This window comes from Alexandromys fortis, unplaced genomic scaffold (genome assembly GCF_014885135.2).
Source record: "Alexandromys fortis isolate MF-2015 unplaced genomic scaffold, M_Fortis_MF-2015_v1.1 scaffold_75, whole genome shotgun sequence".
Lineage (NCBI taxonomy): Eukaryota > Metazoa > Chordata > Mammalia > Rodentia > Cricetidae > Alexandromys > Alexandromys fortis.
Window position 1 is genome coordinate 3387439 of NW_026067956.1, and position 17036 is coordinate 3404474.

Below are 17036 nucleotides of genomic sequence, written 5' to 3' on the forward strand. Positions count from 1 at the left end.
ACTTACTTTCATTACAGAACAACTCAGGTCGTGTGTCTAATGCAAAAGATACTTCTTTTTTTTTTTCCTTAAGATTTATTTATTTACTTATCTATCGTGTATACAAATTCTGCCTCCATGTGTGCCCGCAGGCCAGAAGAGGGCGCCAGATCTCATTACAGATGGTTGTGAGCCACCATGTGGTTGCCGGGAATTGAACTCAGGACCTTTGGAAGAGCAGGCAATGCTCTTAACTGCTGAGCCATCTCTCCAGCCCCAAAAGACACTTCCTTCACCTTTATTCCAGTCCTGCCATTTTGCTGTGTGAGCCTTCCAGAGATCTATGTTCCCTGACATTGGGGTCTGTATATGGTGTTAGAGTTGTCTTTAATCATCAACTTGGCACAACCTAGAGTCATTTGAGAGGAGAAACTCAACTGATGGACTGCTTAGCTTAGATTGACCTGTGGGCAGACATGCTGTGGGAGAGTGTATTGATTGCCAATTGATGTGAGACAGTCCAGCCCACCGTGGGCGGCATCATTCCTTGGGCAAGTCATCCTGGGCTACATAAGAAAGCTAACTAAATGTAAGACCAAATAAATCCATAAGCAGCGTTCCTTTGTGGTTTCTGCTTCCTGTTCCTGTTTGAGTTCCTGTCCTAACTTCCTTCCACAACGGCCTGAGACCTGGAAGTATAAGCCAGATAAATTCCTTCTTTCCCCAGGTTGCTTTTTTTTTTTTTTCTGGGCTTTCACATTGTTGATTTTTATTCGCATGGCATTTTCAATACAATTTACAGCACTGTCCCCATTTCCAGTCTGATTATACAAGCGCTAAATGACAGAAGAGTCTGAAATGAATACATTACAAAAGAGGCAAAGCTGTGAACTAAGTGGCGTGCAGAAGGTCCTACAGGTGGGGGAAGGAGCTGAAAAGGAAGTGAGTCGGGTCACGTGACAGGAGCTCCCGCTGGAGTTCTTCAGTTGTCTTTGTCTTTTGCTCCGTGCTTGAGGATGCGCGTGAACTGGATGTAGTTGAAACTGCCCTTCTTGTCAATGGGGGCCTCCCTGTAGAGCTCATCCACTTCCTCATCTGCGAGGCGGTCGCCCACCATTGTCAGCAGCTCCCTCAGGTAATTCTCCTGGATGGTGCCTGTTGCTTCCTCATCAAAGCAGGCGAAGGCGTTTCTGATGACATCCTCGGGATCTGTGCCATTCAACTTCTTTCCAAACATGGCGAGGAACATGGTGAAATTGATGGGGCCCGCGGCCTCATTCATCATGGCATCCAGGTAGGCGTCGGTGGGATTCTTGCCTAGAGAAGCCAGCATGTCATGCAAGTCGTCCTTGTCGATGAAGCCATCCCGGTTCTGGTCGATCATGTTGAAGGCCTCTTTGAACTCTTGGATCTGGGACTGGTCAAACACGGCGAACACATTGGATGTTGCGTGCTGAGGGCGCTTCTTGGTGGTCTTGGCCTTGGCCTTTTTGCTCGACGTGGTGGTGGTTTAAATCTGAGGACACACCCACGAGACAACCTGAATGGCTACTGCGACAGGCAGAGGGCTCCCCAGGTTGCTTTTGATCCAAATGTTTTACCACAGCAGCAGACCGGAAGCTAAATGATATTCATGATTCACAATGATATGCATAACCCATAATGATATTCATAATCCATATAAAAAGATATTTTTATTCCTGACTGTTACACAGCAATGCACAGACCTGGTTTATTATACTCTAGTATATTTAATCACTCTGCCAAGTGACATTTAGCTTGTTTGTAACTTTTGCTACTATGAATAATTCTGTAATGATACTTCTCAGGTTTATCTCTTGTCTGTACACAAAGGTTTTTCTCTTGGGGAAACAGGTAAGGTAGACTTTCCAGTGACGAGAAGACACATTTAGCCTTTTTATTCTGTGCCTAGAAGTGGCCCCTCCAGAGGACTAGGCTAACACACTCTTTATGATCAATGAATGAAATGACCCGGCTTTTTAATCCTCTCAACCAGAATTAGTTAGCTCTTTTAACAGGTTCACCCTCTGATTGCTCTTTTCTTTCTTTAGTGTGGTCCAGACACATGGACTCAAGCATGCCTGCCCCCCACCATCCGTCTACCTTCACCTCCCTGCTTCCCATCTACTTCTCTGCAATGCATCACACAGACATACTTCATATGTTCACACTCTGTGTCCAAGTTACACAGTGTCTCAGATACCCATCCCTATGGCCAGAAGTCAGAGGATGGAGAGAGAGACCCGGGGGTTTGTAAGCTCACACCCACATGTCACTACACACAAACAGCATCCTTTCCAGTGGAGATAAGAATATTAATGGGAAAAGTGATGTTGGACTATCTCATTTCCCCATGTGGGCGGCCCAGATAAGTGGCAGCCGAGATCTGGACAATAACAGCCAGACTGACAGCCTCTGGGCAGCTTCCCCCATCCTGGGACTTCCACATCAGGGCTGAGTTGGACAGGGACACGGCTTGGAGTAGGCCAGAGGAATGGACAGGGACAGTCAAGGTGGAGGACCTAAACCCACAGGTGGGGGGACCTTGGAACTCACAGTTGCCCTGAACCACCAAGAGGGGACAGCAGAAGGTCAGAGTCTCCAGAGAAGTGGTTCTCAATCTTCCTAATGCTGAGACCCTTTAACACAGTTTTGCATGTAGTGGTGACCCCTAAGCATAAACTTTTTTCATTGCTACTTCATAACTGTAATTTTGCTACCGTTATGAATTGTAATGTAAATATCTGTGTTTTCCGATGGTCTTAGGTGATCCCCTTGAAAGGGTTGCTTGATCCCTAAAGGGGTTGTCTCCCACAGGTTGAGACTGTGGCTCCCGTGTGGCAGTGGAGGATCTAAGGCATCACGTCAGGGAGGGAAGATGGCAAGCGGCTCAACTCACAGATTCACAAGCCCCCTTCCTTTCTTTGTCCCATCCCCCAAAAATGTGAAGGATGGAGCCTGCTCCTCCTGCCCTGCTCCCTCTTTCCCTTACCTCCCTGACTGTGTGATCTGTATCCTGTATCAGGCAAGAGCTGCATCTGATACCATGGTCCGAATCCCACGTATGTCAGCTCCTCTCGATACCCACTTTAAGTTACCCCTTCTGCGTGTCAGCTGGTGGTGTGGGGAAGGTGCCCTGGAGACCAGTGGTTGTGAGCAGGGCTCTGCCTTCTGAAGCTGGCAGGTAGCCAGTTTCACCCTGCACGGAGGCTCCATGAGGAGCCTACTTCTCATCTCTGTAGTCAGAGCTCTACGTACCTCAAAAGAATAAAGTCAAGAGTGATAGAGGAAGGCACAATTTGCTCTCTTCTGGCCTACATGTGCACACACACACCACACACATATATACCATATTCACACATAAACACACACCAGAAAGTGTGGCATTTTCCCAACACTAAGAAAAATGGTGGGTGTTTAGGCGATAGATGTGCCAATTGCTCATATCTGGTCATTGTGCACTGTATATGTGTATCAAAGGTTACCTGTATCCCAGAAATGTGTACAGCTGCTTTGTGTCATTAATTAAAAAAAGATTTGTTTTTATTGTGTGTGTGTGTGTATGAGCGTATGTATGCCTGTGTGTTCAGATGCATGTGTCTATGTGCAGACAGAGGTCAGGAGGTCAGGAGAGGGCATGATCAGATGTGTTCTATTACTGTCTACCTGTTCCTGTGAGGCAGAGACAGGGTCTGCCCCTCAACCTGGGGGTCCTGTTTTGTTTTGTTTTGTTTTGCTGGGCTAGAAGTCAGCAAACTCTGTGGTCCTCCTGTCTCTGCTTGTGTCTGAGTTGGGGTTCCAGGTGTGTGTGTTGGATGCCTGACTTGTCATGTGGGTACTAGGATTCAAACTGTGGTCCTCAGGATTTCAAAGCAAGGACGTTTAACTATTTCTCCAGCCCCACTTTGGGTTATTGTTTAAAGCAGGGCTTTGAAACTTTCTCCACTTTTGGTCTGAGAAATTTTTATTCAGGCATAATTTTTATTCAGGTACTCTCAGGCATAGAGATGTATAAACACACACACAAGTCAAACATTTACTCATAAGAGTTCAGAAAGAATTTATTTTAATTTATTTTATCATGTATGTGTATGTGCGTGTGTCTGAGCACTTGCATGCATGTGCCCATAGAAGCTGGAAGGTTTAGGACCCCGTGGAACTGGAGTTACAGGAAACAATGACATGTCTAAGCAATTTATTTAAAACGCTTCTTTGGTATGCATAGGTTGTTTTTATTTACTAGAAGCAAATTTGCATACTAATGAGATCAGTGTGCTTGTTGGTTCTTACAGAAAGAACTGAAGTTGGACGGGATATTTGGTCCTGCAGGGTGTGGAACATCAATAGCTTTCAGAGTTGATCTAGAGTTTGAATTTATAGTGCCGCAATGGTTGCAGGGTGTATTGGTTAGCACTCTGGACTCTGAATTTCTAATTGCCTGTTCTGAGACTGTTTCTCCTAAGTACATGGCACAAAGTGGCAGAAACGTGTTTAGGGCTGTTTCAGAGGCCGTGAGAAATTCTGTTCTAACCTGGAGACAAAATTCACTTGGTGATCTCTTTCGATTTCATTTTATTTTTATTTATTCATTTACATCTCCAACAGATTTACTCTTTAAAATAAATGGCCTAAGGGGTGGGGGTGGGCACAGAAGTATGGACTAGAAAATGAATACAAATGGATGTGAGCTTGCTAATTATAACAACAAACTCATATAGAGAATGATGCCCTATCTAAAACACAACAGATTCAAAATGAGCTGCTCCCTTAGCAAGACTGGCGATCCAGTCACAGGTGTGTGGAATTTAGGACGCAGACCTTGCTTTGGTGTGGATCACTGGTTGTTTGGCACAGTCGGTGCTTTTAGCCAGATTTGAGCAGAACAGTGACCACCCAGGTAGAAAGAGATAAAAAGTCTGGTGTTCTGTGTCTTGAATCCTGTTGCATCTCTTCTGAAGTGTCTGCGTTTTTAAATCACTGTCTTCCAGTCACATGTAGTTGCTTTGGACCAGTCGGTTGCTGTGGGCCTCCTGGGGGAGGGGCTGGAGCTGCTCAAGCAGCAGAAGAGGGCTGGTCTACAGAAGCTGTGGCACAGCTGTCGTGTGTGTGCGCGCGCGCGTGCGTGTGTGTGTGTGTGCATGCACTACGGCATGTGTGCTAGGACTACTTGCTGGAACCTGTTCTCTCCTTCTACCTTGTGGGACCTAGGATTCAAACTCAGGCTATCAGTCTTGTTTGCAAATGCCTTTACTCACCGAACCATCTTGTTCGCCCAGTGTGGTGGCTTGAAAGAAAATGGCCCCATAGGCCTATAAGCACTATTTGAAAAGATTAGGGAGGTAGGACCTTGTTTGTGTGGGTGTTGTCTTGTTGGAGGAAGTGTGCTCAGTGTCTCTCTCTTCCTGCTACCTGTGTATCCTTGTGTAGAACTAACTCTCAGTTCCTCCAGCACCATGTCTGCCTGCGGGGTAGCTGTTTATGCCATGCTGATAGTAGATGAAGCCTCTAAGGCTGTGAGCCATCCCAATTAAATGTTTGTCTTTCTAAGAGTTGCCCTGGTCGTGGTGTCTCTTCACGGCAACAGAATGCTGACTAAGACACCCACTATTTTTTTTTTTTTAAACGAAACCCAAGTCAGCAATTCAAATAGCAATTTTGGAAATCTGGCATTCTAACAGAGTGCCTCCCAAGATACACACTGATGAGTAATGGTGGGTGGACATTAAAGGTCTTTGTTTTTTTTTTTTTTAAATCAAACCATTATGTTTTTATACGAGCAGAAAACTTAGTTTGTGCGGTAGCTGTGTGTCCTCGACGGATCACCGACCCTCCTTTCTCAATGTTCTCAGCCAGCATCTTTCCCACACGAGTGGTGGGAGGTGGTACCTGCTGAAGTCAGGGTATGGAAGGAGAGAAGTCTAACAAAATCCCAGAACAAAGCTCCTGCAGGCATTCGGGAGCACTGTGGGAATGTGGGGTCCGGGGGAGACGGTGAGCCTCCAAGGCCCTTCTGTCTCAGGTTAGTTAGTGTCTGACCATCTGTCCCGTTGTGCGGACATTTGTTGAGAAGAGGTGTTTCTGGGCTGGAGCCTCTGCAGAGGTACAAGGACATTGTTTACTTGGGGCAGCTTCCAAGGAACTTCCTTCGCCTGCTGTCCTCCGGGGGAAGGGGTGACCTAACACAGGTGTTTTCTGATGCTGAACAAAATCCACTCCTCGCCCAATGGTTGCTTCCTCTCCTCTTCCTCCTCCTCTTCTCTTCTTTCCTCGTGTTCCCCTCCTCCTCCTTTTTGAGGTAAAAAGTCTCCTGTCTCCCCGGCTGGCCTTGGACTCACTACGTGGTTAAGGAGAATCTTGGTGTTTTGATGCTCCTGCCTCCATCTCCTGAGTGCTAGGATTATAAAAGCTGAGCACCACCGTAGTCGGTTTATGCTGTGTTGGGAATGGAGCCCAAGGCTTCACGCCTGCAAGGCAACCACTCTACCACCTGAGCTACAATCCCGGCCCTCAGCTAATCATTCTGAAGGCAGGTGCTTGCAGTGCACACATAATCACAATGTGTGCTGTCCTGGGTAGGCGTAGAAAGGCCAGTGGGTGTCCTGCGATCCAGCATATGGGAACTCCAGCTGCCTTTGGGAAGGTCACTGAGCCCCTGTTCACACACTCTACAGGTGGCTCGTTCAGACTGATGGGGATAGAGAAGCCAGGTAGAGGTGACCACCTTCCCAGGTCGCCGCTAGAGGGACCCTGGTAACAAACATGTTGCACATTTGTGGACTGCTTCCTTCATGCGGAGCATGAGCACTGATATTGTTGTTCACTTGATTCTTACAAGGGCTTGGAGAGGAGAACAGCTGCACCCCCCTTGGTAGATTCCACACCAAGATCTAGAAAGGTTATATACAACTACGCTTAAGGTCACATACTGTGGAAGGCTCTAGAGCCTGCACCTGTGTGAGCAACGTCACGAACACCATCCTTTTAATTTTTTTAAATTGATTTTTTGAGCTCTATCTACATTTTTCTCTGCTCCCCTCCCTGCCTCTCCCCTCCCCTTCAACCCTCTCCCATGGTTCCTGTGCTCCCAATTTACTCAGGAGATCTTGTCTTTTTCTACTTCCCATGTAGATTAGATCTATGTATGTCTCTCTTAGGGTCCTGATTGTTGTCTAAATTCTCTGGGATTGTGGTTTGTAGGCTGGTTTTCTTTGCTTTATGTTTAAAAACCACTTATGAGTAAGTATATATGATAATTGTCTTTCTGGGTCTGGTTACCTCATTCAAAGTGATGTTTTCTAGCTCCATCCATTTGCCTGAAAATTTCAAGATGTTGTTATTTTCTTCTGCTGTGTAGTACTCCACTGTGTAAATGTACCACATTTTCCTTTTTCATTCTTCAGTTGAGGGGCATTTAGGTTGTTTCCAGGTTCTGGCTATGACAAACAATGCTGCTATGAACATAGTTGAGCACATGTCCTTGTGGTATAATTGAGCATCCTTTGGTTATATACCCAAAAGTGGTATTACTGGGTCTTGAGGAAGGTTGTTTCTTAATTTTCTGAGAAATCGCTACACTGACATCCAAAGGGGTTGTACCAGCTTGCATTCCCACCAGCAATGCAGAAGTGTTCCCTTTTCCCCACAACCTCTTCAGCATAAGTTGTCATCAGTGTTTTTTATCTTGGCCATTCTTTCAGGTGTAAGATGGAATCTCAGAGTTGTTTTGATTTGCATTTCTCTGATAACTAAGGAGGTTGAACATGTCCTTAAGTGTCTTTCTCATCCATTTTAGATTCCTCTGTGGAGATTTCTCTATTTTTAAATTGGATTATTTGTTCTTTTGATGACCAATTTCTTGAGTTCTTTGTGTATTTTGGAGATCAGACCTCTCTCTGATGTGGGGTTAGTGAACATCTTTTCCAATTCTGTAGGCTGTCATTTTGTCTTGTTGACCATGTTCTTTGCTTTACAGAAGCTTTTCAGTTTCAGGAGGTTCCATTTATTAATTGTTTCTCTCAGTGTCTGTGCTACTGAGGTTATATTTAGGAAGTGGTTCCCTGATTCAGAGCCCCAGTATCCATGCAAAAAAAAAAAAATCAAAACCCAAACCACAATAACAACAAAATGTCAGAAAATGTCAGAGTCATGAGCATGTGTATAATCACACACACACACACACACACACACACACACACACACACACACACACACACAGCCTCCTCTGTCCAGTGGCTATTTGTGTGGTGGCTTTCCTTTATGTCTGTGTGTACCCAAGGCTGGCACAAAGGAAGGTGGCTGAGAGAGCTCTGCGTGCAGGAGCTGAGCTCCCCCAGTGTCTAACACCCATGAACAAGACTGAGGTGCCTCTGATTTGAAGGCTGCAGCTGACGCTTGGCAGAAGCAGATTTGCGCCAAAGTAACCAGAGCCCAGTGCCGTCTCTGTTCCTCCCGATGCTCCCTCTGCTGGCCTGGAGCGACATGGCTGATAGGAACCGGATCCTCAGATGAGGTCATTTGTTATGGTGGCAGGGGACGGGAGGTGGTGGGAGCAGGGGCCATGCTGTCTGCTGTCCCCTTGCTGGCGCCACAGGGTGGACAGCCTGGGTCTTGTCTGGACAGTGCCTCATGCGGGGGGCGGGGGTGATGAGAGGGTACGGGGACTCCCGAGGTCAGGGAACGCGAGGCAGCCCGTGCTTTGTTGGGAAGTCTGGAAGAGAAATGGGAGCACAGTTGAGGGGCTGAGCCCTCCTCTTCCGTTGTTTCCTCGCGGGATTGGGGTCTAGTTGGTACGCGTGGACCCTGAACTAGCCTACAACAGGCAGAGGGGACCATTATGCTCCCCCCCCCCCCCCAGACATCTGAAGTCTGCTTTATTCTGCAAAACTTCTGGTGTTTGCCATTATCCTAGGCGGCCTCTCCAGCTTCTCGGATTTTCGGAGGCCGCCACCTAGGAAAGCTTGGCTATTAGCGCCATTATTTTTCTGGAGCGATGTGAACCACTTCCTAGTGCTACTTAGATGTCAACATGTGCCAGCCTATGCCCATGTCCACACACATGTTCCCAGAGTGTTCTCAGAATTCTTCATCCCCCTCATCACCCACCAGAGACAGCTACTCCCCTACTTCTGACAGTGCTGTGCTCCTTAAGTCCAAGTGAGTGGGAGCCAGTGGGTCCCTGTCCTAACTTCTCTTCCTCATTGTTTTGTCTGGGAGGTTGCCTGCAGGGCTGTGCTGTTGTGAGTAGCAGAAGCCGTTCTTAGCTTGGGTGTGCGCCAGTATAATAACACCCCAATATTGGGCTACTGAGATGGCTCAGGGGTCACCTCTGTTCCACCCCTAGAACCTATGTGCACAAAGAGATAGAATGGAAAAAAAAGATGTACAAAACTGACTTCTGACTTCCACACATGGGCTATTGTGTATACACGTGCACACACACACACACACACACACACACACGCACACCATATCTTTGTAGAAGGACTCTCAAGGGTTTTCATTAACATTTGAAAGGTTTTACTTGAAACTATCAATCCAACTTCTAAAAATTTATTATCTGTTGTTTCCTGGTTATTTTCCTTTTTGAATTTTCCGTGAAGAAATGGTTCCTCTGATGTCATCTATGATTATTTTTAATGACATTTGTATTTTATTTCAGGTGAGACAGTGATAAAGTAACCCTCCAGCTCCCTCTTTGTAACTCCCTACCGCTGCTTCATTTTGAGTTTAGTCCAGGGCAGTGCGTGCAATGAACCTCCAGCCTTAGGTGCAGAGAGCTGGCCAGTGTCCCTGGCCCTAATTACGGGGCGATCCTTGATTTTCCTTTCCCACTTGACAATGTTTCGGGTCATTTGTTGTTACCGCCTCCCTTTGTTAAGTCTGGATAATGGGCTCCGATGTCTAGAAGGGGTTCAAAGAGCTCAGGCTCACTCCTCATCGTCAGAAGGTGTAGTGGGAGGGATTACATGCGATTGCTAAATTGACAGGAAGGGGCAGCACAGCTGCTGCATTCCAATATCTTTGCCTTTCCATGTGTACATCCTTTTTGGATTCCTTCTCCGAAGGTTTCCTTCTTTCTTTCTTTCTTTCTTTCTTTCTTTTTTTTTTTTTTCCCAGAGTTTCTCCATGTAACAGCCCTAGCTGTCCTGGAACTCAAACTCTTTAGACCAGGCTGGCCTCAAACTCACAGAGATCCTCTGCCTCCAGAGTGCTGGGATTAAAGGTTTGCACCACCACGGTGACAGTTGTGGTGGCACACGCCGGTAGGATTTGCTGAAGGCGACAGAGGCAGGAGGATCATGAGTTCGAGGCCAGCCTGGGTTCTAGTGGACACATTCGGTCTCACTCAATGTCTCTGGGTATCAACTTACATGTGTCTGTTCCGTGGCTATTGTTTCCCATCTACAGACAGGCATCTAGAGTTTGGTAAGCACCTTTTCTAATGTCCCTCAACAAAGAGCGACAAGGAATTGAGTCCAGACAGATGGGTTTCAAGTCTACATTCATGTGCAATTAAAATAAAACTCCAATCAAAGCATTACTTTTGCTAAGGGTCTTCATGACCATATACAGCCAGAAATGGATTCTGTCTTCATAACCAGTATTAGTAAACCCTCTCTCACCATCCCCATTCCTCTCCTCCCTTTATTGCTGTGAAGTTTGTATCCAAGATCATGCTTTTTTAGCTCTGTTCGGATCTTACAAACTTCAGGTGGGAAGTGGGAAGAAGCCTGAAGCCTGTGCTTGCGCCTCCTGCTGACAGAAGCAAAAACTAGCAGTTGGCCTTCCTACCCAAACCTCCAGGGCTGAGGGAACCCCAGAACTTTCAAAGACCAGCTCTGCCTCAGGGGGGAAGGGGTCAATGGTGGATTGCGTTGACTTTTTATCTATGTTCTTTTTAGTCTTACCCAAGTGTCCATTTTCCCAAACAACAAAGATCGGAAGAGATAAAACAATTCTTGTTTTTTGTTTTTTTTTTTTTTTGAGACAGGGTTTCTCTGTGGTTTTGGAGCCTGGAACTAGCTCTTGTAGACCAGGCTGGTCTCGAACTCACAGAGATCCGCCTGCATCTGCCTCCAAGTGATAAAACAATTCTTAATTGTGGTCCATCACCAGAAGTGTAACCGACAAGTCTCTTCCCTCTCTGAATTCAGTTTTTCACTGGTATTCAGACAGATGTGGCATGTGTGTGTGGTGTGTGTGTATTGTATGTGTGTGTGTTTACACATGCAGACAGGTGCAAGTGCATGTGGGTTTTGGGGATAAAGCTCAGTTAGTCAGGTATAGCATCAGGCACCTTCACCCAAAGAGCCATACCGCAAGGCTCCCTCCCAGTTCCTTTTAGCGGTACAGTTCAGTGCCATTTTAAGGGTAGACATGGTTATGCAATGAGTCTCTAGAACTTTCTCTAGCAAAGTCTATTCTGTTACTGAATTCTGACTGCAGACTTTGCTCTGTGCTGCTTTTGACCAAAGGAAAGAAAGCAACCGACAGTTGAGACCTTAGAAAAGCCTTGGAATTCTCCAGCACGCCCACCGTGGACTGGAACCTGGTGTGCCAAGACTGAGAGGAAGTAAAATGGACGACAGCTGCCACATGGTGGCGACAAGGAGCCGTCATCTGTAAAACATGCTTAGTGGAGTTTCCATACAAGTCAGGAGCTGGAAAAGAGCCGTAGCCATTAGGACTTCAGAACGGCAGGACTCGTGGGAAGATGGAACATTCTGGTATTTACAGGGATTGGTAGCTGCTGAACTTGTAATCATCTGGTTTGGGTATTTATGGCTGCTCGTGGTCATTCCCTCATCAAGGGGAAGGATGAACCTGGAAGGCACTCCAGGACTCCACACAGGCAACAGACCAATGTTTGGTCCCTTTAAAGTAATCACACCTGTTCAGTTTGTATATTACTTGTATGTATATGTTTTCCAGGCCTGACCATTTGGTATTGGATAATCAATTGGTGTGCTCTTCCTTGGAGAAATTGATGATGATGATAACAAGAAAAAGAAGCAAGTGAAAATGGGCTGGGTTCAAATGTAGGACAAACTAATTTACTACTTGTGTGATCTTGGGGAAAAATTATCATTTGAAGAAATAGGATTTTTGTTTTGAGGGGTAAGTAGTTTGATATATGCAAAAACAGTTTAAAGACCGATAGCACCGTGGCAGCTATTGTTTCTACACTCAGAGAATGTCCTTTCCTTGGGTCTGTGGACTTGTATGGACTTTATTATTTTTGTTTAAGTTTAATTGAACTTTATATATGTGGTATCTATCAGTGTACCACATATATGAAGCGCCTGCAAAGGCCAGAAGAGAGCATCAGATCCCCAGGAACTGGAGTTACAGATGGTTGTGAGCTACCATGTGGGTGCTGGAAATCGAACCCGGGTCCTCTGGAAGAGCAGCTGGTGCACTGAGCCATATCTCCAGTCCCAAGCAGGGATTTATGATTTAAGACAAGAAAGAAAGACCAGGAAGTGCCGTTCACTGCAATGCTTTTTACAAGGAACATTTGGAACCTAGTAAATCGCAGATCTGACAGTGTGATCCCCGTCTGCCACCCACAACCTCTCTTAATGAGCTCTTGGGCCTTGGAGACAGATTGGGAACTCTTTATTCATTCACATAGCTCTTTAATTAGAGCTGGGAAGCATACATAGGTCGTCTACCTTTGGATTGAGGAAGTACAAATTCATTGTCCTTTCTACAGCAGGACATTAGGTTGTTACAGTAGCTGACCCATATCCATCCTGGCCGACAGCCAAAGAAACAAATGCCGTTGACTGCGGTACACGTTTGAAATTCTACACCTTTATTCCCGATTGCACAGTTACCTGAAGGAATAGAGAAAAAGACAAATCAGTGTTTGGGAGGTGTGGAGCAAAGGCAGTCTCTTTTTTTTTTTTTTTTTTTTTTTTTTTTTTTCCTGCTGGTGGAGGGTTTGGTATCTGTTGATTCCCCTTTCCAGACTCGTCCTCTGGCTTCCCTTCCTATCTCGTGGAGACTGTAGAGTCTAGGTCCACAACAAGCGGGCATGGTGGCACACACTTTTAATCCCAGCACCCTAGAGGCAGAGGCAGGTTCTGGGAGCTCAAGGCCAGCCTGGTCTACAGAGTGAGTTCCAGAAAAACCAGGGCTACATAGAGAGATCCTGTCTCAACAAACAAAAGCACAATTTAGAGGAGATAGGAATTTGGTGACTGAACAGGGGTGCACGCATCATGAAATGGGCTTCCCTCTTTAAAGATCCTGGGGGTCTTCAGGAAATAGTGCAAGATAACTCGTACAGAGAATGACACCCTGATACTCCTTACCCACATCCTAGGCCTAACCTACCAGCTCATCTCTTATGGGTGGAACTTTCCGTGCTGGGCTTATGTTATTTATTTGGTTGTTTGCTTGCTTGCTAATTTATTTGAATTTTAGGATCTGAGCCCTTAGGAGACCTTTACATATTCAGACAGACAGTTCACCTCCTACCTGCAGGCAGTGAGATCACCAGGAAGAAGAGTAGCCCTGAAAGATGCAGGTGCATGGTTGTGGAGAATGCAGAGCAGAAACTGCCCAGTTAGCCGTCAGGAAGCTTCCTTTATAGAGATGTTCTGGGTGAGGTGGGGCTGGATTCTGGCTCCCTCTTCTGGGAAGATCACAGTTCCTACAGGGTTCAGAAGAAGAGGAGAACCCGTGCCATTCAGCGCTACCTTTATTTCTGCAAACCACATGATGTGAAGGCACTCAGCCAAGGGCAGAGTGTCTCCACCAGCAGAGCAGGACACCCCACGTCAGACCTAAGTACCTTCCCCCTCATCTCTTGAAAATTCAGGGAAAAAAAATGGGTGCAACGTTTGCCTTCAAGTCACACCGAAAGCCCAGGGTCCCAGAAACACCATTCCTGAGTACAGGTAATTCAAGACTGGGTAGAATAAAGGTAAGAAGTGCTCACAGTGTTTTAGGAAACAAAAGGGTCTTAACATGTCAACAGGGCTTGACCAAGAGTAGAATCATTGATTATTACTCATGCAGTAGAGAAGGGAAGGGTCCTCACTTACTCCCCTGTCCAGAGACCAATGTAGATGAAGCAAAGTTCCCAGGTGCACTTCCTTTTCCAAATGGTTGGCTTGAGATACCAATCACTGTGTGAGGACCTCAGGGGTCAGGGTAGAAGCTCCCATTTTGGAATGGCCGAGTTGGAAGTCTTGCTGCTTTCCCACGGGAGGGCCAGTCCTGTTCTGGGTTCATGGTTGGATGCCTAGACTCAGAAGAGGAACTGGACAAGACGTCCCTGGAGCTAAAAATGTGGCCCTTGATACGAGCCATTAGCTTTGCTCTGCCCGGGGCCAGTGATGAATGACTGACAGTAACTTTGATTTTATTCTGCCCTTGGAGGTAGGCTTGCGGCCAAGCGGCCCACACTCTTCAGTCTGTAAGATGTCAGCAGAGTGCAGTTTTATGGGTTACACTCTGTCTTGAAGGACTACTCTCTTGAAGACTTTATTTAGCATCTCAGCTCCAGCTGCATCTTTCTCCAGAGCCAGGTGCATCGTAGGAAGGATTTCCTCCTTTTGAGGATATGAGAATAAAATGAAAAATGTGTTCATGCTGGTATACTTTATTTAAAAAATATGAGTGCACATGTTCCCGTGCTGTGTGTGTGTGTGTGTGTGTGTGTGTGTGTGTGCAGTGTGCATGTGGAAGTCAAAGAACAATGTTGTGGAGTTGTCTCCTTTTACCTTTACGTGAGTTCTAGGGATGGAGCTCCAGTGGTGAGGCCAGCTCAGCCATCTTGCTGGCACACGTGCTGGTGTACCGTAAGTACTCATTATTATTATTAAATAATCCACTGTAGTGGCCATCTTTTCTTTCTCCTTCAGAGGCCTCCAAATGTCTTCTCGGACATTTGCTGAGAAAATATTGCTCTGGTCTCTACTTGGAGTTAAACTCCCGAGTGAGACCACAGTGGGTTTTGCATCGATATGTTTTGGTGGCCAGTGGTGAGATGTCTCTTCCAAGGAATGATTCTTTGCCATGAGAGCACCTCTCATTGGACTTCTGGTCTCACAGAGTTTCAGTCTCATCCCAAGCATCTGCTGTCCATGAATACAGGAAAGAGGCTTGGCCATTCTTTTAGAGATGCAAAATTAAGGCTCAGAGGGGTTGAAGGGGCTTGCCTGGGGAGAGCAATTGCTGCTGGAGCTGTGTTCTACATGTGTACTTGTTAGTCAACAAACCTAAAATCATGTCTTTGTTTTGAATTCACACGCTAGACCAGCTTCTGAAGAATGATGGATAACAGTATAACAGAAAGAAAAGATGCTTTTTATAAAAAACAGTCTTTCTCAGCATCACTAATGGCCTAGAAATACTAATGAATATTGGAGGTGCATATCTGGGGCCAATAAGAATGGCTGCTACAGAAAGACTAAAGGTGACCACTGCTGGGGAGGGCAAGGAAAAAGGGGAACATCTGTACACTGTTGGCTGGAGTGTAAATTGGTAGAAACATCATGGGCAATAGCAAGGAGGGTCTTTCAGAAATTGAAAGAGAATTATCTTGTGATCCAGAAAGAGCCTAGTGAGAATTTATTAAAAAGGAAATAAAATCAGCATGTCAAAAAGACAACCAAACCTCTATATTAATTGTGAAAACGCTTCACAATATCTAGGAAATTGAAACAACTTATATGTCTATCAACTGATGAATGGACAAAGAAAATGGGGTGCCTATATTTAATATTAACCACCCCCAACATGAGTGAAACTGGAGATTCTGTAAAGTGAATTAAGAAAGAGGAGTACCATGTGATCTTGAGTTGAAAACATTGACCCCACATAAGTTGAGAGCAGAATGGTGGTTTCCCAAAGGAGGTGGACAGGCAGAGAGGGCTGTGGGCCATCCACTCCCTGGGAACAGGGTTCTAGTTAGACACAAGAAGTTCTGGTGTGTTATTGCATGCTAGATTGGCTAGAAATAACAATAATACACTGTAGATTTTCTTAAAAAGCAAGAAAAGAGTTTTAAATGTTTCACCAGCTGGGCAGGATGGGCCACGCCTCTAATCCCAGCATTCAGGCATCGAGGAAGGAGGATCAAGAGTTGGAGGCCGGTCTCAGTGAATCAAACAAAGTGAAACAAAGTTTTCACTAAAAAAAGATGATAAATGTTTGTGAATTTGAATATTTAATCTGACTTAAACATTGCACAATGTCTGTGTGTCCTTTGACTATGTAAGATCTTAGTTCGTTTTTGGGGACCAGGTTTTGCAATGTGCCTGGGCTGGCCTTGAACTCCCAATTCTTCTGCCTCAGGGATTTTAGTGCTAGTGTTACAGATATTCACTACCACATGTGGAGATTTATCAGTTAACAAAAGTAATGAACAACCTAGACCAGCCATGGCCTAGAGAAGTGGTTCTCAACATGTGAGTTGAGACCCCTTTGGGGAAGCATTGAATGGCCCTTTCACAAGGGTCACCCAAGACCATCGGAAAACACAGATATTTACATTACGAGTCATAACAGTAGCAAAATTACAGTTATGAAGGAGCAACGGAAACAATTTTATAGTTGGAGGTCACTGCAACATGAGGAACTGTACTAAAAGTGGCAGCGTTAGGAAGGCTGAGAACCGCTGGCCTAGAGGATGTTCGTTGACACACGCCCTCAATCCTTTGGAATCCTGGGAGATGTTGGGTGTGAGGAAGAGCTGATATGTGCTCCCCATGTCTCTGCTCGACTTGTACCTATTAGCAAGAGCATACATGTATCAGAAGAGAGATTAGTCATGAAAGTTGCTACCTTCTCACATCTGATGAGGAGATCCCAGAGCCTGGATTATCTGGAAGGTGGCAGGGGAACCTCCCTCAACCGATCTGGGTAGGCCACTGAATGGGGCTGCTCTAGGGTGCCGCTCAGCCCCACAGAGTACCAGGTGGGGGATGTCTGTGAAGAAGAGGAGAAATGACTTCCATCATTGCTTCTGGCTTCTTCAGAACACTGGGTTTTTAACTCATAGGAACTGAGAACCTTACATA

At 45.8% G+C, this 17036-nt stretch overlaps 2 protein-coding genes across 2 annotated transcripts; both read right to left on the bottom strand.

Annotated features, from left to right (window-relative positions):
- Window positions 1–374: 374 nt before the first annotated feature.
- Window positions 375–1493, bottom strand: LOC126507643 (myosin regulatory light chain 12B-like). The gene has a single exon (XM_050152277.1). The coding sequence runs from the start codon at window positions 1361–1363 to the stop codon at window positions 962–964; it is 402 nt and encodes a 133-aa protein (XP_050008234.1). The 5' UTR covers window positions 1364–1493; the 3' UTR covers window positions 375–961.
- A 7130-nt stretch (window positions 1494–8623) lies between these two features.
- On the bottom strand, window positions 8624–13839 carry Defb136 (defensin beta 136). Its single transcript, XM_050152159.1, has 4 exons — window positions 13486–13839; window positions 12675–12839; window positions 11536–11660; window positions 8624–8707 (listed from the first exon to the last, which is right to left on the bottom strand). Exons 1-4 carry the CDS (start codon window positions 13538–13540, stop codon window positions 8624–8626), a joined length of 429 nt encoding a protein of 142 aa, XP_050008116.1. The 5' UTR covers window positions 13541–13839.
- Between the last annotated feature and the right edge of the window lie 3197 nt (window positions 13840–17036).

What these genes read in the sequence shown, in the direction of transcription:
- LOC126507643 (XM_050152277.1), bottom strand. Translation starts at nt 1,363, where the DNA reads ATGATCGACCAGAACCGGGATGGCTTCATCGACAAGGACGACTTGCAT.
- Defb136 (XM_050152159.1), bottom strand. Translation starts at nt 13,540, where the DNA reads ATGCACCTGCATCTTTCAGGGCTACTCTTCTTCCTGGTGATCTCACTG. An exon ending in GGTGATCTCACTGCCTGCAG is followed by an intron (nt 12,840 to 13,485) that starts GTAGGAGGTGAA and finishes CTATTCCTTCAG; the next exon opens with GTAACTGTGCAATCGGGAAT. An exon ending in ACACCAGGTTCCAGTCCACG is followed by an intron (nt 8,708 to 11,535) that starts GTGGGCGTGCTG and finishes TTTCTCTTCCAG; the next exon opens with ACTTCCCAACAAAGCACGGG.